This window comes from Castor canadensis, chromosome 6, assembly GCF_047511655.1.
Source record: "Castor canadensis chromosome 6, mCasCan1.hap1v2, whole genome shotgun sequence".
Lineage (NCBI taxonomy): Eukaryota > Metazoa > Chordata > Mammalia > Rodentia > Castoridae > Castor > Castor canadensis.
The window spans coordinates 158,454,407-158,481,607 of NC_133391.1; the positions used below are offsets into that span (position 1 = coordinate 158,454,407).

The following is a 27,201-nucleotide window of genomic DNA, read 5'->3' on the forward strand; positions in this document are numbered from 1 at the left end:
AGAGGATTCATTATTTTATTTTTCATACATGTCTAAAATACTTCAATTATATTCAACCCATTCCCCCTCTCCTTTAGACTGTCCCCCTCCCCTGGCCTCTATCCACCAAAAGTCTCCATTTTACATTTAGACTTTATTATAATAAATTTTTGCCACATGTGATATCAATGCAATCTTAACAATTAAGAAAGTATGTTTTCTTTTTGGAAATTAACATAGAATTGTACTCACTTGTACACTTACTCAGGCTTGGGGAATCAGGACTGCCAATGTGTTCGTGACTGATTTCTTGTATTTTTTTGCCACTGAAAAATAACTCTAAACAAATTCTCATGAAGCTGCTCCTTTGTTTCTTGCATCAGACAGAAAAACAGCATGACTGTCACAATTACTGACAGGGTGGGATGTTGACACTTTTGGGATGTAAGACTGCACCGCAAACTTCCAACATGAGTTGATCAAAATTAATTTTTCTAGACATAAACATTTGTCCTTTTATTATCTTACATGATAATACATAGTAAGTGCCCACTGTGTGCCAAGCTCTATAATAGCCACTGGGATTCCAAAAATAAAATAAAGCATGATGAGTCTATAAGGAGCAGTTGCAGTCTGGTGGAAGATACTGTAGAAAACAGGAGACACTGTGAAACATAAGGAGGTGAGCTTCTGAAAGAAAAGTAGTTGAGGCCAGACTTTTAAGAAAGTGAAAGATAACATTTCTGCAATCTGCCCCAGCATGCACAAAGGTCAGTATCTGATCATAATGAGCTCTTGATTCTTTGCTGAGGACAAAATTGAATTTACATTATTTTAAATTATGAAAAAGTTTTTTGATGGGACAAGTGTTTGAACTCAGGGTTTCATGCTTGCAAAGCTGACACTCTATTGCTTGAGCCACAACTATATCCATTTTGCTCTGGTTATTGTTGAGATGGGATCTTGAACAATATTTGCCTCAGCTGGTCTCAAACTGCCATCTTCCCAATCTCAGCCTCCCAAGTAGCTAAGATTACAGACACCAGTCACAGTATCTGGCTGAATTTACATTTTACAAAGACAAATGTGGCTGAAGTACACATGGTATACTGCCTTGGGAGAAATGTTCAAATAGTTAGAAGCAGTACAAAAAAACTATAAAAAATACAATTGTGTGTCTAATATGCTCCAATTACAGCACCAGGCTAAGTGGAGAGCAAGCTGCTAAATAATGGAAAGAAGATGATAGAATCATTCCATCAAAGTGCAATAGAATATAGTTTATCTCCAGTAATTTCAGAGATGGAAGGGGCTGTGGAAAGTGACTTGGGGACAGCAATACTGGAAGAAACCAGAAAGAGATGATTTATAAATATTTCTGAATTTAGTCTTTGCTAATTCTTATGAAGTTGAATTATTTCCTATTCTTTGGTAAGTTAAGACTCATTTATTACCCACAAAATTTGACATTGTTCTATTTTTCTATTAGAAAGTAGGTAAAGCAAATCTTGAGGAGATTTGGAGGAGCCAAATAAAATTTAGAATAGAAAAAAATTTCAGATTGTGAGGGGTCTTGATGTTCATACTATTTGTAATGATTCACATTACTCTTTTGAAGATTTTGGATAAAGCAATGAGGTATTAAAATCCTGTTATCCAAAAGATTAATCTCTAGTAATAGTAGATTTAGTTTGTAAAAAATTCTGATATGATTTTGCTTCAAATCATACAAATAACTTTTGGTCATATACGGAGATATTACCCCTTCGTTGAAAAGCTAAAGTATTTTAGCAACTACTTTGATGAACTTTCACTATTTATCAGTTATTTTTCTTAGTGATTTTCTCAAGAAACTCATAAATGAGTTTTGTGAGGTCTTGACTATGTATACTCCTATTATACATTTATTGCAACCAGGGCTGAAAGGATTTAAATGACTTGTCAAAATTTTGTTAATTTAGAAGTAATAGAAACCCTCAACTCAGCTCAAAGTCAAAAATAGCATACAACATGGACTTTAGGGCTCAAATAATCAGAATGGCAGAGAGGTTGTTCTTGAGTCATCTTTAATCATGACTATTCATTTCCTCTTCTTGTGATCTCTTGTGTGTGACATTCTCCAGTCAAGTTTTCCCAAAGGTGCTGAAATGACATCAATTCTTTAAACATCTGCACACCAGTGTCCAGAGTAAAAGTGCAATTCCTAGAAGATCTTGGCACTTCTCCAGCTTATAATGGCTTGAAATGGATCAGATATGCAAACCTTAAATAATCATTGTTCTCCAGAAGAAAGAAGAAAAGAAAAAGAGGGAAGGAAGAAAGGAAGGGAGGGAGGGAGGAGGGGAAAGGAGTGGAGGTCAGAAGAGAAGAGAAATGAGAAGAGAAGAGGATTTTAGCCACTTGACACCACAGGAATCAACTTGAAGCATTCATGGAACTGTGATGGAGTATTGATACATGAATACATACACAAACCTTTTGCAAGATTAGGTAAGATTAACTCTGGAGAGGTTTACTATTTTTCCAATTAAAATTATGTTATTATCATTATACTAAGATTTACAAGATAATATATTTATCTAAAAAGTTAGTGCTTGGATTCAGTACTTTCGAACATTGGTTTATACATACAAACATAGCGTAGACACACATATACACACACACTCACACACAAATATAAATATGCATATATAATGTACACAAAAATCTAGATAGATAAATGAACAGGACAATACATAGACAGATAGATGATCAATAGATTGATAGATCTATAAATCTACAGACAGATAGACAGATTAATAGATAGTAGGTCTGAGCAAAATCATCTGCTCAAATTTAATCAAGTCACATTATACATATTGAGTGTATATTAAATAAGTTCCTATTAGTCATGTTAGTTAGTCCTTAACACATTTGAATCAAAAGTGATTTATTTATCTTTTAAAGATATAATCTACACAGAAAAACATTACAAAGTTTATTGAATTGGAGCTGAAAGCCAGAGAGTGAATGTATTCCAAACTAATGCATTTCGTTACAATACTTGTGGAATTTCCTGACAACATCTGTGAAAATGATTTCCAAATGGCATTAGTCATAAAGGAGGCCACTTTGTGCCATCACTATAAGTTGGAGTTTAGTGTGCATTTCTAGCCACAGGCATTAGCATTTGTATTGATATTCATGGTATAGAATTCTTGGCACACAACTGAGAGATAAAGTACTCATAAAAACAAATTCACTTATCTATCCAAGTAGGTTTGAATCACAGGATGTAAATATGTATAGTCTCAAATATTTTGGACTTATCCAAGAGGAGAGTTGTGTAACCTCAGAGTGCTTTTGAGTCCCTTGACTGAATCAAAAATCAGCAGTTGATGTCACTACAGCAAATGTGCTGGGGCTATGCCTGGACCAGGAAGAGCACCATTGGGGTGAGGGCCAAAGAAAGGCAAATTGCCTGCTCTAATCCTAGAAGTATACTGTCCCAGGGTAAATAATTGATTCTGTAAGAAATTTTTATGACATATGTCTTTCCTAGACCATATTAAAGCTTATGATTTTTCATGGAAATGTAACAAATCTACAAATTCTTCTTGCTGTCTCTAAGAAAGTGGCTCAGTAACATACTGCATTTTTTTGCAATTTAATGTAATTTTTTAAAAACACATCTCAAAATCACCTTTTTTATAACACACAGAAAATAAAATTTAAATTAGAATTTGGATAAGAAGGGAAGGAAGATGAGAACATGAGTCATACCAATGTTAAACTTTTAGTAGTTCTCACCCTATGTGTGATGCAAAAGAAGTGAAAATGAGTTGAATTTTAAAAATACACTTAAATAGCATATATTATATAACAAACTCCATTATAATTTCTTTGTAAATATTAACTCTTAACACCACTAAAACAGGTTACTTCTTTCACCTGTTTTGCAAATGAGGCCAATAAAGCTCAGATAAATTTACATGAGATCAGGTAAGTTGCTATGGTTTCATTTAGGATTCAAAGATGGACACTTGGGCCCCAGAGACAAAGACAAGAATAACAATGCAGCCTTTCCTAATTGGTGTTTCTTTTAGAAAATTGTATAAGAATGGGCTTCTTTACCCTGGGTATACATCAATATCATCTGCAGATATTTCAATATTTTTATATACCTGACAACAAATTAAACAATAAATTAAGCTCTGTTGTGTGGTCTTAAGAGCTGATGTTTTCAATGATCCTTGAAAATACCTTCTATACAGTGCTGGCTCAAGATAAGAGAGAATGCAGAAACCATTAAAAAGACTAAAAATCAAATACAGGAAGAAGATCTATAGAACGAAGCTAAGAGTCATGTGTCCAGAGAAAAGGCAGGGAAATATAATGTGAACATTGATTAAAACCTAGTAACCTTAACGACTAAACTCACCTACTGTGAATCTGTGCTTAATTTTACTTTACAATTAAACTGCACTTTCACAGACCCCTGTTACAGTGTGTCACTTGTAATGTTCCACTCTTTGCAGCATCATGCATTCTTGTACACACACAAGTACAAATGCACACAAATCCACATACACAGATATCCTCTCTTTTGAATTGATTAAGTAAACCTTTCAGCTTTACATTTCTGTAAATGCTTAATGTCTATGCCTCTTAATGTCTTCTTTAGATAATAAAACAAATGCTTTTTTCAATTCTTTTGACATTTTATTTGAACAGAAATTTCAATGTATTTATCATTCCATAATTTCTTGTCTTCTCTACAGGTTTATAAAACAACATATATAGAGAGATGTGTGTATATATATACGACAAAAGAGAACTAGTATGTTGTATGAAATCTTACTTTTTTTCTCAAATGTGTTAGTTCTAAAAAATATAAGCATGATTTAGAAAGATATTTATATTATTTTAGCTCTCATTTCCTCTCGATAGAGTGGCTGTATAATTTTTAAAGTGTAATAACACTTATCTTTGATCGTGTTTTATGAAATGAGATCAATAGGATTCATTAGAAATTCAAGATTAGTGAAATCTCCAGTTTAATCTTGGAAGCTCTAAAAACTATAACCAGCTGTCCGGTCAGTCATTGAAAGTACTATATGTATTGTATTTGTGTCTTTCTTGGTGTACATGTGACTACTAGAAACAGCTGATTGATGAACATTTATTTGAGATTTAGTTCATAGAAGACCTGTGCTTTGTGTTCGGTGTACAAAAAGAATAATGTTAATCTATAAAAATAAAAGATTTTGTAGTCTGATAAGAATGAAACATGATATGTGGAGTTTTAAAAAAAAAGGAATTGCTCACTGAAGTAAAATGGAGCAAGAACACAAATGGTGAAGCATGTGTCCTAGTAGCAGAGTCACCTAGGCAAGAGCAAAGAGGCATGAAAGAGTGTCATCATGAACAGTATATAAGACTCAGAGTCATGGCATGAGCTCTCTGACAGCCCATTTGGAACCTCATTTTGGGGCAGGCTAAGATAGGGAGATACCAAGACACATATTAAAACATATGTGTCTTAATACTATATTTCAGATTGTACATTTTCTCTCTCTCTCTCTCTGAGCCTTCTTTTCAGTTGCAAATATGTACAGATTATTCATGTCTTTGCTCTGGGATGGCTTGAGCCAACACTCTAGCCAGTGACCACCCAAACCCCTCCACTCATCAATTATTGGTGACCAAGAACTGACTTTATCATAAACAAGCAGGAATGTCATTCTTTTCTTCTACAAAATCGAAGAACAGACGGGTGGAACAGATCCTGTCCAGAAGGGGGGTTACACCAGTGGGAAGAGGAGGTGGTGGGGAAAGGGTATAGGAAGGTGAATACAGTGTAAAAAATGTGTACACGCGTATGTAAATGCAGAAATGATACCTGTTGAAAGTATTCCAGGAATGGAGAGAGAGGGAGGGGATAAAAGAGAGTGGAGTAAGGTGTGAATTCAAGTGTTATATATTTGATGTATTGTAAGATTTCTTGTAAATGCCACAATATATCCCTATACAGCACAACTGAAAAAAAAGAAATGTACAAGTTTTTTCCTTCCCATAGTTTAGCACAGTTTATAAAAACACCTGGATTCAGAAAGAGCTCTCTCTGTAATGCCACTTCATACCTGTTCTATCATGGCTTTTTGTAACATTTTCCCTAATCTTTAATAAATTTTATTATCAACTTCATTAAGTCTACATATCCTGCCTTGATGCAACCAGGCAGGATATAAAAATCTGTATTTTCTGTTTATTAGGACCTACAACAATATGAAAGGGACATTTGAAACACATTTTTTTCATGGTAATCATAATATGCTTATGAGTTAATGTGATATTGGTTTTTCATTGTGTGTTGAGAGCAATGCCTGGTATGTTGTGTGTAGTACTAAATATATGTTGTTTGAAAGAAGATGTGACTACATGAGCAAATTAATAACTATGATTGCTGAAATTGTGAGTTAGTAGGGCTCAAGTCTGCCAGCAGCTTGTTGTCATTTTGTATAGGAACATGTTTTAGTACCAAAAAAAATGATGTTAACATCGATGGACTTCAACTCTTGGATTGTTAAAATACAGACATTGTGCCACATGAATTGCTGAAATCCATTAATGCCTCAATAATATTAATCATATCAAATAAATTAAGCATGATTGGCAGTGACACATATGCCAGCAGAAGTAAGTCTGGTGCGGTTACATTGTGGCAGGATCTGGAATCCCTCTCTGGGCACCAACACCCAATTGTGAGAAATTAAATGACATCATAAAAATGATCTGTTCCTTCCACCGAAACAGAGTACTATTGAGGTACGTATACCACACATGTACACCACAGGCATGTATTTATACAGGATGATCATTGAGCATGACCTCGTGAAAATGAAAGAAAGAACTAATGAAAGAAACAAAAAAAAATAAGCTAACAAATATATTTTATTAGATAGATTAATATAAAATATAATCTACAAGTGGGTGAAGACTGTAAATACAGCATGCACATATCTGTATATACACACACAAAAGATAACAATGACATTAAACATAATGTACTTAAATCATAATATAAAGCTAAAGATAAGGATAGTGAAAGCTAGTTGAAAATGGTGAAAATTGTATCCTGTTTGTAGCAATGTAAACTAGTATGTTTTGATTGTCAATTTAACAATTTATATCAGCACATTGATTTCAAATATGCTTTACCCACATCTCCCAATGGTAAAACTAACAATTGCAGAAATGTGTATAATAAAGAAAATAGAATCTTCTAAGTAGTATCCTCTAAAAGGATATTAGTAAATATAATGAAATTTTATATGCCATTAGGACGTATATGCATATTATTAAATGAGTAATATAAGGATAAAAATGTGTGAATAATTCCATCTCATTCATGTAAGTAGAAATTAAAAGCAGGTAAAATAATAGACAGCTATAGTGATATAAAGCTCAGTAGATGTTGGAGGGATAACTGGATAATTGTCCCAAAAGTGGTTTAAAAAGCCATACATGATTATTTTCCCACCATCCCCTTTTTATATGGGATCTCTAGTGAAGGTGGCTTTGATTTCCCTGTGGTTTTCCTCAGCATACCCAAAATGTATTTGCTTGTGAGCTTTTGGTATGTGAACTTTCCTCAAAAAACCTCAGTGAAACAGAGTTGAATGGTGATTTCCAGTGGCTAATAGGATGGGATTTGGGGAGTTCTTGGTCAAAAAACAAATTCAAGAGGTCTATTGTGCAGTAAGGTAACCATACTTAATGCACAGATGGATTTGCATCAGTTGTAACTTAAAAATATGGTAAGCAATGCACTGAATCTACTTAACCTGCCCAAATCATAATTTAACCATGACTATCTTAAATGTGGTTAGCATACTTTCATTAGCTTATGTTTAGCTGGATAAAATCAACATGCCTATTTTATTTAAAAAATGTATGAGTTGGATACCCGTACCCAAGAAGCCTATTAGTTGTTAATTCTCATCATTTCATGGTTGACTGGGAGCTTCTACTTGCTGCTGCTGTCCCTGGTAGGACAGCATCCTGTCACATGTCACTAGCCCAAATGGAAAAGAACAGTTCCTATGGAATGCATATTACTTCATAGAATTGTAATGTTGAAAAATGCTATGTCAAACTGCAGTTATCTTGTCTATTATTAAAGTTACTTTTCTTGTTGCTTTTTAAATTTTTTATTTTATCAATTTTACATTTATTTACATGTGTATGAAGTCTGGAATCATTTGTATCAATGTATGCACATATGAATACATGAATAAAAATAAGAAATAAAGTCAAGGATCATCTATATTATTTTCAACTGTCATTTTTATTTTGAGACACTGTCTTGCCATGTTGCCCAAGCTGACCTCAAACTCAGACTCCTGTGATCTTCCTGCTCCATCCTTCCTAGAAGCTGGGATTACAAGTGAGTGCCATAGCGCCCAGCCTGTATTATATTCTTGAAAATTGTCAAATACAGATTTTAAGTGTTCTCATCACAAAAATAATAATATAAAGTAATGCGTATGGTAATTAACTCTAGACATTCACAAAGTATACAGATTTTAAAACATCATTTTGTACACAATATTCACAGATTTTACTTATTAATTAAATACAAAACAGAAAAGACAGTGGAAAAATTCACCTCACTTCATTTAGGTATCCACATAAATGAAGTTTCTGAAAGTTTATTTTTCAGATCACCATATAAAAATGAGGAATGTTTCTCCCACTATCCCACAGATATGGTATTATTTTGAAAAATTTAGACTATCGATTTTCCCTAACACTACAAAATACATAAATACATGCCTATTGCTTCATAGGTAATCAGTGAATGTACAATGAAAAACTTAATGAATAGGCATAAAAATGCCCGTAATTTTGAGAGAATTCATTAAAAACTGTCAAACCATTACATGTATGTATTGCCTTATCAAACCAAATATATGTATGAATTCTCAAAGTCGGAATTAAGAAGGTAAATATTATTTTTTTACAGTGTTTTGAACACAAATTGGAATAAAGAAAGTCTTTAATTGGTCTAGGTAATTGCCCATTTTTAACAAGTCTATCCTTTATAAGTTTATGATGGTATTTGGTTGCAGTACACTTAGATCAAATTTTATTATTTCTATGAATTTTTAATGGAACTAAGTAACGCCTTATGAAATTGAGGCAGGCAGAAGTAGCTAAAGTTCAGGACTCATAGGTGGGTTGTCCAGGGATGGTCCAGACCACCCTCACCTGGCCGGAACCGCCCCTGCCCCTCCCCACTCATTCATTATTAGGTGGAATTCACTTGGTCCCTCCCTTCCCATAGATCTAAATTTTAAAAGCACCTGAAAAAGAAAAACATGCTCTTTCTGTGCTCTCTCTTCCAGCAGATTCCACCTGCACCCCACCCTGTTCCCTTTGTATTTACTTTTCCCTAATATTTACTAAACACTACTTACACCCACATGTCCTGCCATGGATTCTTCGGAGTGGGACAAAGAATTTGGAAGTTTTCTGCTCAGACTGTACCAGTGCCATTAAAAAAATAATTTTCACATGTATTTTAATATATTCACATATGTATATTAACAATGACCAAATAGTGTCCCCACCTGCAAATACGTAAGTCCTGACTACCCATGATACTGTATTTGGAGGTATGGCCTTTCGAGAGATCATTAAGGTTAAATGAGGTCATAGGTGTTAAGATGCTAAACTTATCAAACCAGGGACCTTAATAAGATGAAGTGACAGCAGAAATCTCTCTCTCTCACTCTACATGAGCACAGAGAAGAGGCCATGAGGACACAGTAATAAGGCAGCCATCTGGATGGCCAGAAGAGAGGTCTTTCCAGAAGTCAGTGTTTTGGACTTCCACCTTGGGAACTGTGAGAACATATCCTTCTGTTGTTTAAGCCAAACAACCTTTATTATTCTGCTACTGCAGTCTGAGCTAATAACAACAACCAAACTGGATCTCAGATGAACACTTACTCGTCATTTAGACATAGATGAGCACTTGCTTCTTTGCAGTTTCTGTGAAACATGCTGCTTCTGGTGCCTCTCTGTTCCTCATCATAGTTCTGCACTTCTCAGTGATCAGTTGTTCAGTGCCTTGTCTGTCTGTTTAAATGTAAAGTTTAGCTTTACTATCAATTGCCTTTAATTTCTGGCTTTAACTGTTATCAAAAAATTCACTAATATTTTGCTACTGATGAGAGCAGTGTTGATGGGTGACTCAGACTCTCCATTGCACTTTCTCTGTTACAGCTGCTTATGAAACATAGCTCTCTCTGTGAACTTCATTCTCTCTACACTTCAATTAGACTGGTTATATTGTCAGCACTGTATTTGAATGATAAAATGACACATTCCAGATTGACTGCTACATGTAAAAATACATCAGTTTCTGTAGAAGTCAATGACAAATACATTATTTCCCTGCTGTACTTTAAACATGCCATGAGCCACAATGTCTTGCTTCTATCACCTGGGCGTTAAGTGTTTAATAGTGTCAAGAACAAATATTGTGCTATCCAAGCACTGAAGAAGGGAGTCCCTGGTGGTTTACATCCTCCAGGCAATTAACTGAGGCATCTTAATTAAAGGAGCTGAAATTTCTGACTTTTGCTTTAGTTTGGTGAAAGCCATGAAGTAGCTGAAATAGAAAGTTGATATAATGGCATTTGTGTTCTTGCAATCTCCCATAGAGGCAGCTTTAAGTACTTACACAGAATCTGATAGAAATTACACAGAAATCTAATATTTTCCTGAAGCAGGAGTAATCTATTCTAAAATTGAGTGAACTATTTTATTAAAATGGATAAACTGGGAAATAGTAGTGCAAAATTAGATTTTATGACAAATATCATGTATTTCTGTGCATTGAGAGCACTTGTCAATTTACCCCTTCAAATATCAGAACTATAAAATGATGAACATAAATAATTTGAGATTAACTTTTGAAGAAAATATTTGTTTAACATACCTAATGCAGGTTCATATTTGCGTTAAAAACACAAATGTAAAGGGGAAGACACTACTGATTCATCTTCCGTTCTTTCCTTTGCATCACAAATAGTGCAGGTTTGGCAAACACATTAAGTTTACCACTACCTATTTCCATGTCTTAAATATATTTATTTCCTATTTGTTCCTAGATATAATGCATTTTACCTTCAAACATAACCACAGATAAGAATAATTCATCATTTTTAATTGTAATATTTATAACTGGAATGAGGGGAACTACTTAAAATTTATGAACTTTTCCTATATAACACATACATGGTGAAATGGGAGCAAAAATATAGGTGAGGGCTCTGTAAGTAAAAATCACTTTTGAAAAGAACATAATTATCCTTCATCAAATGACTATTTCTACACCATTAAGTAAAGTTTCTTTGCATTCATCTTGAAGAGAAATACATAAAGTTTCATAGAAATAAAGCCTTGACAAATTATGGCTAATGATGGTACAAATATTGAAGATGACAAAAATGCTGGTGATATGATGCTACATATAATATTAATCATTACTCTTGGCTTTTCACTAATATTTACCTACTGCTAAAAGGTAGCATGTGCCATGGACAGGCTGCTGTACCATGTTTTTCATCTGTTGACACAGCTAGAATCTACCACAGCCTCAAAGCAAAACAATTCGACATTCGATTGCTCTAGAAAGTTATCATTTCTTACACATATCAGTACTATAATACTATTTTTAAAAAGATGGAGGGGTGATTCATTCTCTTAACCTTTATAGTCAGCTGCTGAGACTTGCTTTGCTCCACATTTGTACTGCATAGAGAGAAAAGGCTGAGTGATGAAATGAACTGAAAAGGACAACACTCCCCCGCCCCCCCGCCCTTGCTGTCAGAGCAGTTATTAGAATGCCTCCAAGAGATACAGAGTTCGTAAACACTGGATATTTATATACATATGTATATGTTTCTATATAGTTATATTTATAGCTTTTTACATATGTAGTTAGAAATCTCAACTGAGCATAAAATGACTATTCTTATGGTCAGTAGAGAATTCTGTCTCTAAGCAACATATCTGTATTTGTTATGTGTTATGATACTTTAACTCCTTTGCTATTCAAAATAGTAATATTAAAACATTAGGAAGGGAAACTTAAAAAGCTCTTAGGAAAAGATTTACATATGCTTATTAGTAGATTAGAGAAAAATACAGAAAAGGGTTCCCTTTAACCTTCCATAGTACATGAAATATATGCCAAGTGTCAAAAACAAGAGAAAAGCTATGTATAACTTGGGCTGACTTGTGCTTTCCTGTGTCAATGAACCCTAAGATTAATTTAGTCTTGAGACCATAAGGTGCAAATATTTGCAATTATTTATGGTTTCTCAATTTCTCAAATATTCTTTTCTAATTAAAGGCTTCCTAATGCTAGAATGTAGTTGTTGATTTGTAAATTGCAATTGCAAATCACTTAACAGCCTCTAAAGATCTGTAAGCCTCCAAACCTTTTAGCTTCTCTATTGATATTCTAATCATGAAATTAAAGCATCTGTACTAAGTAGTGAGCTAATGTATATGGTGTCAGATGTTTCCTTTGTTATACAAATCAATAAAGACATTGTGATGACTTTGAGTTCAATGATCGACCTACTGGAAATGGATATAGCTTTTAGAATAGATATTTAAAATATGAGTCATTTGTACTAACATCCCTATGTTTGTTCAATATTTTAAAATTCATTTTAATTGATATATACAAGTATAAAAATTGCACTTATTTTTGGTATATACTTCAATGCAGGTATACATTATTTTAAGTTAAAATCAAGTTAAATATATTATGACAAATATTTATGCCTTATTTATGGTGGGATTTTCAGAATTCTTTCTTCTAACTTTATGAAATCTACAGCATATTATTGTTATCTAGTGTTACCCTACTGTACAATAGTAGACCAGAATTCTTCACCCTATACAGATGCGACTCAGTGACCACTGATCAACCATTTCCCCTCTGTCCATAGCCCTACTTTTCCAAGCCTCTGGTAATCACCATACACTCTTATGTTCTATGAGAGCAACTGTTTTAGATACTACATATGACTAAGATCACCAAGTACTTATGCTTCTGAGCCTGACTTATTTCACTTAACATAATTATCTCTATGTTCATCCACATAGTCAGGATTCCTTGCTTTTGCATAGCTGAGTATTATTCTGTTGAGTGTATCTACCACATTGTCTTTATCCACTCATTAGTTAATGGGCAATTATGTTGTTTCCAGTTCTCATCTATTGAAAATAGGGCTGAAATGTACATGGGACTGTAGAGGTCTCTTCGACATACTGTTTTCATTTCATTTTAATATATACCAAGTAGTGAGATTACTGGATTATATTGTAGTTCTAGGCTGCCAGAATAGCTCAAGCAGTAAGAGCGCCTGCATGAGGTCCTGAGTTCAAACCCCATACTGCCAAATATAAATAAATTAAAAGCATATCTATATAATAGTTCTATTTTTAATGTTTGAGAGAACTTTATACTGTTTTCTATAATGGATTTAGTAATTTATCTCCCCACCAATGGTTTGCAAGGACCCCTTTCTCTACATGCTCACCAAAACATCTCTAGTCTTTTTGATAATAAGCATACTTATTGTGGGGCTATGATATCTCATAGTAGCTTTATTTTTACCAAATATGTTGATTATAACTTTCAAATTGTCTTCTTGACGTAATATATTCATGACATCCCAGAGAAATGACTACTTCCAAAGACAAATGGAGTCCGGCAGATAATAGATATGACTTTGAGTTCTGCAAAAAAAAAATGCTAGACTCACATTGTCTTATTTTCCAGGTGCATATGTCCTCCAGGTCAAGGCCACAGATGCAGATGACCCAACATATGGAAACAGTGCCAGAGTGGTTTACAGCATTCTTCAGGGGCAACCTTATTTCTCTATCGATCCTAAGACAGGTAAATTTTTTGAGACAACATTATGACAACTCTTTCAAATATTTAAGCTTTAATTAAATCTTGGCATGAGAAATTGTATATTCTAATCCAGTGATGAAGATGTAGTAAACCACACATTAATCAAAGATAGCATCTTATCAGGCTATGAAAAACTATGTCTCCTTTACTGAGCTTTGTGTAAATGTAAACATTTTCGTATCTATTTACAAAACCCAAATTGTTAACTATGGATTCTCTGTCCTCTTTTAAATTTTCAAGTCTATTTGTCTTTTATGCATCTGGCTTAAAAGATCTTTTCCTTTTAGGTTTATTATATGTTGCTTTTCACCTTATTGATACATGGATAGCTTTTGCAGCTTGTCTTGCTGAATGTGCAAGTGTTATGAATGGTTGATTTAGATGAATGCTTATCGTGAGGAAAATGAAAGTTTTAGAAAACAACAAAATCATCAATTCTGTTAACCCATATCTTTAAAGACTGTCCCATTTCTAACTGGCAAAAATAAATGAATTGCAGATTTCAAAGCTAAACATAATATGGGTAGTATAGAAAGGGCACATGGAAGATTTTGTGTCCCTGCCTTTTTGTTATTAGGATCAAACCCAGAACCTCAAGCATGCTATTCAAGAATTCTACCACTTAGCTAAAATCAACCCTTACATCTTTCTAGACAAACTGTGAAGTTGAATGTTTGCTAAAGAGATTCAGCCTATCTAACTAATTAGCACAGTTCATGGTGGTATTCCATGTCACAGACAAAATAAAAACAGTTACTGTACCAATTCTTAGTATTTTACTGTTCATTGCATTCTGATTGGAATACTATTTATTATATTAATTTAAGATAGTAGAACAATTACCAACATAATAGTCTGTTACTTTGCAAATTTCCAAAGTGATCAAAACAGACTAAAGTAAATATTAAATATATACATTTTAGACACTGTATACACATATACACACACGCAAGGGGCTAAGGCTTTCAAATTTAAGCCTAATATGTGTGTTAAAATCTAGAATGTAAATGAAATATAGGTTAACTCATAATTAGCCATGTATTAATGTGGTGTAGAAACATAAAGTAGACTGATGGCTCTCAACTAAAGAAGAAGTGCAGAACCTGAAAAACTTCAGTTGAAATGAACTTGCTATCCTCCCCTCACTTCTTATCCTACTGGTCAAGGCACTAAGGCATGGAAAGTCATTAAGAAGCTCAGAGTAAGACAAGGAATCATTTCCTCCTGTAAACCTCAACAACAGTGGAGAGTAATAACAACACAGCTTCTCTTTTAGAAATTTTTTAAGAGGGGAGAATCAAGTGAAGAGAATCCAGAAAGTGTCAACTTGTTTTTATTGGAAAGAATGTTGGAGATCCAAAAGCAGACTGTCAAGTGCTGTCAGTGTGTGTGATGGGGAAATGACATTTACAAGTCATTCTTTAAGAAATATCATAGTACATATTATTGTTAAGGAAGTTTGGATTTTTTTATTTAATGGTTGAGAAATTTCACATTTTTTTGTGGAAAAGTTGGAAAAATTGGGAGTGAAAGAGGTAGACAAAGTGTTCTATGACGTTTATGATTGGGTAAAGTTCCAGAGAATAATAAAAAAGGAAAACTATCTAAACTATTTTATCACATTGTATCATATATGAGTTAGTTTTTTTTCCTATTGATTTGTGTAAACTTTTGAAATTCACTTTAATGGGAAAAAATGACCATAAGTAAAAGAGTGGATGTTATACTTTTCATATTCTGTCAGCCTTTGTGGAGCACTCTTCAGAGGAATAAAATACAGAGGAATAAAAAAAGGAATAGAATACAGGAAACTAGGGTGTAGAGATTAGTGATGATAAGGGATTGGTTATACACCACTCTTATGTGATTGCAGTGATGAATCCTATAAAGTTGATAAGTTTAATAAATAGAGTAAGAGTGTTAAAGACTTAATACTGGTAAAATAATTCTGGTTGATATAGATGAATACAATATCAAACAAAAATAAGTGTAAATCATAAGAATATGAATTTAAGTATTATTCATGGATTAAGAATACAATTATTAGGTCAAATTAATTCTGGATGGTAACATGCAAGTAAGGTACATGCTCTTCCCTTGACTTTACTTAGTCAGTATGGACCATAGATAAATACTAATGATTATAGAAAGTATTATTTTACCACAGACTGTATGTGTAGATAATATGGCTTTATAATTTTGTATTTAAATTCTTATATAATTCTTATTATTTAGAACTAAAGGCAAAACTATTCTGGCATAACCTACATAATAGATTTTTGAGACATTGATTTTCAGTGGAGACAGAAGTCTTGGTACTCACAATGCCTCAGACCACTAGACAGGAAAGGAATGGATGAGGAGGCACTTCATTAAGAGAATGAAAACTGGTTCTTCATGCACGGAAACCATTAAGAAGACTTTTTGTCAAATTTATCACCTTGTGGTAGACAAAAGTAATCAAAAAACAAGGATAATTGCAATTTCTCAGAAATAGTCTCCATTTGTTCCAGCTGTATACCTTCCTTTTATGATTCCTTTTGCTGTTATTAAATAAAATGCATGGAAAAACAATATTATCTAAAATTTTCCACATCTTAGTGTAGAAAATAACTTAAAATGAATCTTAGAGGAGTCTCATCAAAACTTTTGGGTCCTAAAAATTTGACAAGAGATAATTATGACATTTATAAGATGTTTTTATTCAGTTGAAATGAGAAAATGAAAATTATTTCTGAATTGGCATGGTTGTTTGACTAACATTAATAGTAACCATCTCAGTTCTAAATATAAATAAACATAACAAGTCTCTTAAATTATCTTGACAATTATTTCACTTAACCAACAAAGACTTACGCCACATATATCATTTTAAGTGCCTGACATTAATATTAAATGATAATTTAAAAATATGAAATGTAAATATATTTATAAAACATTAAACAATTATGACTTTTATATTTAATGTTCATAAAATATTGAAATGTTTGTTATATGTATCATTTTAACATATAAGTGATCATGCTCAATGTTTAAAAAACAAAATAAACATTTACAATTTATAAAATGTTAAATAAGGGCAAAAATAATGTAATATTTTATTCAGTTCATGAAATCACTATGATAAACATCTCTATAACATTGATGATAGTGATATTCCATTCAGAAAAGTGAATATTACTATAAGTAATTGACTCTTAAGTCTTAATTTGTATTTAAAATTGTGTTAATAGTTTTATTTTTTCCTAAATGATTCCAAGTAATTAGCCTGAGTCAGGTAACTTATCTGTCATATGGCAAGTCACATGGTAATAACTCTGTAGTTTTCTAAGTGATCTGAGATCTCCTTGAGAAAGCATATGATATTATTTTGATGTTTTATAAACTGTTAATTTTTACTGTGGCCAAATACACACAATATAAAATCTACCATTGGAGTCATTTTCAGTGAACGGTTCAGCAGCACTGAGTGCATTTGCAATGTTAGGTGACCAGGGCCTCCATCACTTTCAAGACATTGTCACCAATATCTTCTCAATTATGTACATTTTCAAATGTGCCATTTATAAAGTCTCCTTTTATTTATTTCTATATACATTTGTACAATTCATATGAAAACAGTTAATAAGGATGTAGTTGGTTGAGCTGTTTGTTTCTCTTTTTATTTTTTCACTATGCTGATACTATGTCCTAGATTCTGTTTAGAGAAATCTGGTAAAGGCTACACACAATGTTGTCCATTGTTTTGTATTTGATTCTGTCACTTTATTCAGTCATAATTTTCAAGTTTACATCCTAAATGGAACTTCTTTCCATATTCCGACTGCTAGTCTTTTAAATTTTTTTAAAAAATATACTTTTGGGCTAGAGGCATGACAGAAGTTGTAAAACATCTGCTCGGCAAGAATGGAGCCCTAAGTTCAGGACCTCAAAAAAAAAAAAAAAACTGATCATGTTTTAAAGGCCCATCTTAAAATTACAGCATGGATCACATTATATATTTTGAATCAACATGTTATAATATCATACAAATACTTATGATGTTTAATTGCAAGATAACTCTTTTGGTATTAATTCACAACGAAATCTTGGAGAACTCAGAATCTCAGTTAATGCCCACTAGAAAGAATATCTTCTTTCTTCAGTGGCAAAATAAAAAAGTTTTGCCTCTGCAAAGTTGTCATTCCATATATTTTTGGCATAATGAGCAAAATGCTAGGAAGCATTAAGACAGGGTTGATTGTGTACATAGCGAGAACAAAAATTCAATACATGCAAACAATTATTAAAAAACAAAAATGAAAGAAATACATATTTATTGAGATAAAACTTAATCTGTAATGTTTTGCATGTGTATTGTGATATGTATATAAGAATGCAGCAGAATGATTTCCTTGTATTTTGAATTGTCACACTTCAAGAGAAGTCTGAGTTCCATTTTCCTTATTTTAGAAATCATAAAATGTACATATCAGCAGAAAGATCTAAAAATGACAGCCTTGAAAGGAAAATACATTAGGGGGATATGATACATGCCTTCATGAAATTGTAGAGCTGTCATGTAGAAAAGGAACTAACAGTACTGTAAGCTGTTCTAGAAGAAAAGGGCTATCAATCGCTAAAATGAGCTGTAGAAAGAAAGAATTTTGGCCTCATATATTTATAAATAATACAGATAAAAAGATGATGAGATTTGTCCTTAAATACAAGTATGCCTCATAAGTTGGACACCATTTGCTAAGACAGGAAATGTAAACATCATGCTACAATTGATTATTAATTTGTTTCATACATTTATTTATAAAATATGGTCTGACAAATGTTTTGCTATTGACATGCTGAGGTAAATCAGGTAGATTCCTATTTATTGGTGGAGGCCAAAAATCTTCAGATTATATTTGAATTTTATAGGGCATAACTCTAGAATAGGCAGTGGTACTATGCACAAACCAGATAAAGACTTATTTGAAAAATGAAAACTTCTTGAAAAAATAAAAATAACTCTTGGGGAAAAATATCTCTTACGTCCTACATAGCAGTTAAGACATGCTATAGTTTGGAACTTGGACCATATGGTCTCTTCCCTTTCCTGCTGAAGACAGCATAATAATTCTTCTTGCCATCTGAATAGATTATTAATAGTAACAACAAAAAACATACTTCAACTGTACAGTAATGGACACAACATTTTAATTAATGTTGTTTAAGAATGCAATAGTTCCTAAAATCTATTTTACATCTTAGGCTAATTTAAGCCTGCAATTAAATGAAATTCTGCAACTTTTCTTATACACTGATGCAAATTCAGGTCCCCTACCAACTGGTTGTAATTGCTATAGAACTGTTAACAGAAACTTATATTTTCCCTACTAAAGTTCAGTTTGCACTTTTTCATTATATTTCCTATCCTGCCATCTGTCTATTAACTATCTTCTATTAACTAAATTTGACAGACAATGATATTAAAATATCGTTTCTAACATTTTCCCCAAATTCTTATTTAAAAAGCATTAAACATGTCTTGGTAAACAATGAAGCCTATGATCTACTTAGAGATCTGTTTTTGCTGGCCCCATGTTAACCTTTACTCAAGATTTTTTTAAATATGATAAGTACAATATACACTCAGGTCTTGTTACAGTTTGGTTATGAATTGTTTGCCTAAAAAGCTCATGTATTGAAGGATTGATACCTGATATGAACTGTGAGAGTCATGATATTGTGCCTTACCACTGGCCAAAAAGCAATGGAGCCAAAGACTATGGACTGCTATTTCTGAAACAATGAGCTGAAATAAATCTTTCCTCCCTTTAAGTTGGATTTCTTAGGCAATGGTCGCAGAGATAAAACCCGAATCACACAGGTCTAAGCTAAAAGCTTCAACCTATTTAAAATAATGTCATGAGTTTTTTGGTCATTAATTATCATAATATGTACAAATATATTAAAAAATAATATCTTTTGTAATGATGTATGGTTATTTTCCATGTTCCATTAACTGCTATATGCCAATTTATTTACTTTTCATTGTTAATTTATTGAGTAACTACTATCTACATTATGCTGGACATATTTCTAGCCAAATACCACCAAAAAAGAAGAAAATTAAGGAAAATGCCTGCTTTCAGTAACTTGTATTATATTTGGGTAGCACAAACCAAATAATAAAACAAAGGGAAATACATAGGATTGTGAATGTCAATGAGAGATAAAGAGATAAAGAAAATGCATGAAATTTATGAGTTGTATATTTGACAGGATAATGACCTCCCAGATATATCCAATGTTAATTCTTAGGACCTGTGACTATGCTATGTTACAGGACAAAGGATAATTAAACTAAAGGTAGGACTTAGGCTGCTGGTAGCCTATGGTTGAGGAAAAGGAATCAACCTGTTTCAATTGAATGAACCTAGTGTAATCACACAGTTATATAAAGTGAATCAGGGAGGCAGAAGTACTTGAGTCAGAGAAAGATTTGAGAGAGCTACCTGCTGTCTTAGAAGATGGAGGAGGGGGCCAGAATCCAGTGAGTCAAAGCATGAAAAGCATTTGGAAAGGAGCACAGTCTTGATGCTTGCTTGATTATAGCCTAGCAATACCCATGTTGGACTCCAGAATTGTGAGATAAATTGGCATAATTTTAGGCCACTAATTTAGCAGTAGGAAACAAATTTAGCATGGGATTTCAGATAAAATGGTCTACCAAGTCTTATAAAGATAACTTTTAGACAAGATCTGAAAGAATTAAAATGAAATTTTCAATGAGCATCACACAGATGAAAACTTCAGGAGAGAGAAGACAGTGTGAAAAATGGTAGCTAGTAAAATAGAAGTGATAGGAGAAAAGAGGTTAGTGGGAAGGTGGACATCATGTGAGGAATTATCTCTGAGCAGAGGAACATGGGTAGTATAGAGGGACTTCAGAGTAGAACAGCATTGTAACCTGTCCATTAAGTTGCTCCACTGAGAGAAAGCTGGTGCTGTGGGTGAGTGGGGTGCTTTGTATTGTAATCTTCAGTGAATAGGGATTAAAGCCTGTCATTCATTGGTCATTCCCTTAGCCTCCAAAGGGATATAGTGCTTTTCTACATTTCTAGGATTTGTAGTGAAGCAAATGACTTAGTCTTACCCTGTCTACATTTTACTACCATGACAACATTCAGACTGATTAAAATAATCTATAGAATTGCGCTTTAGGTATTTAGCTACAAATAAGAAAAGAATGAGGGAGAGTGGAAAGGGCTTTTGCAAGTAAACAAACTTCTTTAGATCAATAAATATCTATGGGTAAAATCAATGTAAGTAGGTTACTTAGGACATAGGCTGGCCATAAGGAAAAAGCATGTATCCTCCCTGAAAAGAAGGGAGAAAACATATTGTGTTTTCTTATTTACAGTCAATGAAATAAAAAGGGAAGATATCTCAAAATAAGTTGTATCAAGTTAACAGAAATTAATTATTATACATACAGATGAAAATTATGTATGTGTTGAGAAAGGGGAAACAGGGAAAGAGAAATACTGTTTAAAGTCTTCTCTTTGTCCTATAGTAATTTTCAGTCTAATGAAAGAATACAGGCCAGAAAGCAAAGAGGAAAAATGAAAAACAGTCTGCATATTTCGATTTAATTCTATATGTGGTATAGCCATTTCTTCCTAGAGCTGTGTAGTGAGGCAGAAATGTCTTCGCAGAAAAAAAAGACTAATGTAGCAACTAGACAGAAGAGCAGTCTCACCAACTGTGCAGGCATATTAAAGATAAGTTTGGAAGAGCATAATGCTCAGGTAATCTAATGTGGCTGGAATAGCTGGAGACTAAATGATGTCAGGTGGGAACTTCGTATAGTTACCCTCTCAAAAACTGTGACAGGTTTGATTATACCAAAAGCATTTTTTTTGGTTGGGGTTTCTTAGTTCTTATTTTGTTTATAGGAATTATAATAATTTTATGAATTTTACTACTCAATGATCCCCTGTCTACACTGTCTATAAATATATTTAGTCATGTGACACAATGTTATTATGTGTCCTAGACTAGAAATCAAGTTTTCAATCCTAACATTATCAGTGTCACCCCCTCCTTAGATAGGTTAACTTCCCCATAATCCCCAAAGTCACTACATCATGAACACTCAACACAAATAAGATTTAGGGATCTATCTATCCATCTATCCATCTATCTATCTATCTATCATCTATCTTTTATTCATTATATACATATTGCATTATGTCTCAGATAATAATTAAGATACAGTAGTACAGCTATATTTAGATATTGCATATATCACCTCCCCATTTTATTTGCATTCCTGTCACCAAATTTATGTCAGTAGAAGGCCTTTTTTATATGACAAAGCGGACACATCATTTTAAGATATTTCTGAGGAGGTTTGTTTATCTTTCAAAGACACTGCTTGACTCCCACTCCACCCTTCTGGCTTCTCATTTCATACCCTCCTTCCTTTCTCCACTCTGTTGCAGCCACATTGCCTGCTAAATGCTGTTATGGAGGCTTTGAAGAGTGATGCTCTTCTGATTTTCTCACCCCACCTCATGTTTTCCATGGTCTGCCTCCTCCTCTTCTCTGAGATTTCAGCTATGCAGCTTTCCTCAGAGAAGACTTTTCTGACACCAATTCAAAGGCACTCGCTTTCATGTTCCTCATAACACTCATCAACAGCTGAAATTTGGTTAATTCTTTTATGTACTTCTTTATGGTCTGCTCCACACTCCCATGAACACACACCCACTAAATGTAAACTGCGATGGATGCTTGTGTGTTATCATTCCAGATGGAAACAGATGGCACTCATGGAACAATCTGACATCATTTTAACTTAAGGGCCGTTTCCTAAGGTGCAGGCAGACTTTAGTGAATCCCTAGAGAATGTCGAGAAGGAATACTAATGCATGCACTTATCTCACTAAAACTGGAAAAAGTGGACCTAGAGATACAGGCATGGTAGAGATGTGGGGGAAGTGGGGAATCCATGGGAACAAAAACTCAAGTGCCCTCCCCGGAAAACCTCTAACCTCCTGCCAGTTAGCGCAAGGAAATCACAAGTCAAAGAACAGAGAGAAGTACAGAAAAGTGGATCTGGAGGTGCAAATTGAATGGTTTTCATCACTCACTACTCACTCAATTCTAGTAACAGTATGTGGATGAAGTATCTATTTCTGTGCACGTCCTGACTGAATCTGTTGTCCCACATCTTAGTCCTGCAATTTATTCCTCCATTTAAGAAATCGTTCATATAAAATCATATGATATGACTACATGTAATATTTATCATTTTCATACACACTACTGCATTATGTTCATCTTTAAATGTTATAGTTGAAGCAGTTAATCCACTTTTACAAAGAAAGTTGAGATCTATCATGATTGAGAGACTTGCAGACTATCAGCGTTATTTCAGAGGGAAAATATATCCTCTTCAAACTATAGTCCTTTGGTATATTATTTTAAATTTATAACTCTTTTTATTTCATAAGACCATCTGCACTACCAGAAACATATCTGAATATTTTTCTCATTCTTGCTTTTATTCTATCATGATTATATGTGTTGGAAAGTTTGTCAGTTTATAAGACAGCCAAAACACTCCAAGAGTCAATTTAAATTATCTATTTTTGTCCACTAAATAAGATTTATTTCACAATTATCTGGAATTAATTAAGATTTGTGATAGCATTATGGTAAAATGTTTAAGTTTTTTCATAAATGTTCATAAGTTTCATTTTTTGTTGTTTTTTTCTTCATCAGTTTGCCACAATAAAAATTTTGTAGCCCAGTCATTTACAAAGTTCCTCCTTTTCAAGACTATTGATACATTCTGTTGTTTTTTTTTTAATTATTAAGCAGTTAATAAATGACAAGTGGCCATAAAAGTAACTTCTTAAAAAGGAGATTTCTTATCAAGCCTTACAAAAACCATATTTTATTGTCATATTGAATATTGTAGTCTCCTTAATTCTCCAGATTTCACCTCTTTTAAAAATATGTAAACATTAAGACTTATTTCTGTAGAACTGTGGTTCATCAATGAAAATAGTGGTTATCTTTTTTCATCACCAAGGGGTTGATTAGACCTTGTCTTTCAGACTACATACTCATCCTTCCTCGTTCCAAAATCTAACAAATTGTCTTCCAGTTACATAGCATGACAATGAAAGGAAGACTGGAAGCTGCACACATGCCACCTATCAGACTCAGGATGCACCAGAAGGGCAGAGCAATTAGTACTATGTAGAAGGGTTTAATGATTTTAGAAAATCACCAGAAAATTTTTCTAGTCTTAAAGTAAATTTAACAATACCTATGCACTCTCTTTTACAATTGCAACTCAATATTTTTGTTTGACTAGATTCCAGAAAACAGAAGTTTATGTAGGAAGCAAATGATTATAGAGAAACAACTCCACTTTTCAATTTCACATCTCCCTCTCACTCTGTCTTCTGTAAAATTTTCAGATTGGAAATTTTCATAAAGAAATGAATTAAATAAAGAACAATATACAATTAATTGAGTAAAGGTAAACCTTGTTCAAAAGTGGACAAGACAGCATGCATATGAGTCAACCCAGGCATTCATTTAGAAAATTCAAGCACTATACTTCAGGTAAATGTCACACAACTTAAGCTATGTAAAACCAGAATATTGAGATTCAGAAAAGGAAAAATCTTAGTTTTAAGAGACTTGGACATAAAGCATCAGGAGCCTAAGCTGAAGAGATGAAAGACAGATTGACTCAAAGTGGTGTCAGTAGCAATACATGAATAAAGCATCAGTAAAAAAAGGAAGGATGTCATTTTGTAACTATTTCTTGCCAAGTGTCAGAAGAAATCTCATTATAGTAAAGTATGAATTGGCAGCAGAATACATTTGGTAAGCTGACAGTAGAAACTACAGAGATGCAGGTATATATTAGGTTTGCAATTTGAATACCATATGCTTGTGCTAATGGCTATTACCTTAATTGTTCACATATGCTACTTTATTTAAGGTACAACACTGTCAGAGCCTTGCGGATTTAAGATCAAGGCTCTTGGATTTCTCTCTGAAACCATTGAGACTACATGGGAATTTTGTTAAAAAAGAAAAGTTTTGTTGATTTTACTTGCAAACAATCCTAAAGGTCTTACTTATTCCACTATGAATAAATGTAAATGTAAATTAGTTTTATACTTGGACACAAGAGTAGAAAATGAGTACCATATGTAAATATTCATATGTCCTATAAAATTCACAACCATAAATCTAATTTCTTATAGCTCAGTTCACTTGTTCAGTCAATTATTCATTTTCTCAATTACTTACTGACTTATTTCTAAATGTCAGACACTGGTCCTAGGTGCTAAAGATACTGGCAGGCAAGAGATGCAAATACCAAACAATGGCAAAGATAAGTTAAAAATCTATAGTTAAAACAATGAGGGAGACCTGAAAGACAAAAGAGCATATGGAAAGGACATATTTAATATACTTTTAAAAATTGAGTAGTGTATTTGCTATAGAAAATAAAGAGTGAAGAAGAGGAAATTATTGGAAATTACACATGCAATTCAGTTTAACCAAATATTTCCATATCTAAATTTTTTTCTGAAAAAATAATAATTTGTTTTTCTAAAGGTAGAATCATTTTTATGATAAGGTCTAACTTAGTTGACATAAAGAGCTAACATACAGTTTTTCACTGCTGTACTGCATTTCATTATGTAGCTATTATTGCATCCTAACTGTTGGGCATTTGGGGTGTTTTCCTTTGTAAAAGATGGATTATTTTATACAGCCTTTCTTTGCTGGTGAATCTAGACAGAATAATTTTTGTTGTTTTCACAGTGTATTTTATTTTATAATATTGACATTGTATTACTATTTTTCCCTCCAGGTATTATCAGAACAGCTTTACCTAACATGGACAGAGAAGTTAAGGAACAATACCAGGTGCTCATCCAAGCCAAGGATATGGGAGGGCAGCTGGGAGGATTAGCTGGAACGACAATAGTCAACATCACCCTCACTGATGTCAATGACAACCCACCTCGGTTCCCCAAAAGTACGTCACCTTTTTCTCTCTGGAAAACAGAAGATATTAAAACTATCTGTCTTGAGAATTTAATTTTTAGTTAAAATCATGATCATTTACAGTTTAATAGAAAATAGTCAAAAGTTATGCTACTGGTTCCTATTAAAGTGAAATATTCTTAATGGGTGATTATCTTAACCTGATACCTTATTAACAGAAAAAGTAATATAAACATGTAAAAGCTGAGAGAAAGCATAGTAATAACAAATGCTGCTACATTATTTTTAAATTATATAATTAGCTCAGTAATTATGTCCCTTTGTCTTAACAATTATATGTGTTGAACTATTTTCATATATTTTTGTGTATGAGATGATATTGATGTTATTTGTATTGATTTCATTCTGACTAGCTATTTCATTTTAGTTTTGCAATAGGTGAAAATTACTATAGTTTCTATGATAATAGAATGATTCACACCTGTTTCCTTTCTATAAGTCTGTGTGTCTTATTGAAAATGAGCACTTCTCACTTGTGTTTCATCCAGTTTCCTTTGGAGTATTGCATTTAACACCAGTCCATACCTACTCCCTTTCTGTTGAATTTTCAAGGATTATTTCTGTGTTCCTAAAACTTATAATACTGAAGCTGAATGTTTTTTATCTCTAGTTTCACAAAGAACTTGATTAAATCCTGAACTATTTTCCCAAAAAGTTTAAAAACCAAAGCAAAGTGATTTTTCTCTTTGCACTCCAGAAGGAGGGTTTATGAGTTCACCTAATGAAATAGGCAACATTGAGAAATATTTCATTAAACAGACATTTTATTCCTTTGGTTATATGTTTTTCCATATTTTACTGCATTGGCACATTTGAAAAATATCATTAACCTATATGTTCTTCATGGAAATGTTTTTACTTGAACAAAAAGTCTAATGGCCAAATGTAAGAGTAACAATTAAATCATCATACCTTAGTACTTATGTTAATTAGCTCAATTGGGCCACCAGACTCAGTATACATATTTCAAAATGTCATGTTGTACATGATAAAGATGTGTAATTACTGTGAGCCAATTTTAAAAATGAGTTAATTCATTAGAGAACGATAAATCATCATCCTAAATGATATGGAATGCATATGACCAATGACTAGTATTATGACTGGCAACATAGAATAACTTAAAGCAATATTTTCACCTC

The 27,201-nt window shown here is 33.1% G+C and overlaps 1 protein-coding gene across 5 annotated transcripts in view; it reads left to right on the forward strand.

Moving 5' to 3' along the window:
- The window catches only part of Cdh12 (cadherin 12), a 1,151,540-nt gene that overhangs the window by 1,009,181 nt on the left and 115,158 nt on the right, over positions 1 to 27,201 (forward strand). For all 5 annotated transcript variants that reach the window (XM_074077695.1, XM_074077693.1, XM_074077696.1 and 2 more), the window contains 2 exons: positions 13,832 to 13,951; positions 25,863 to 26,030. In XM_074077695.1, coding sequence (XP_073933796.1) covers positions 13,832 to 13,951; positions 25,863 to 26,030 — 288 coding nt within the window. The remainder of the gene's footprint in view (positions 1 to 13,831; positions 13,952 to 25,862; positions 26,031 to 27,201) is intronic.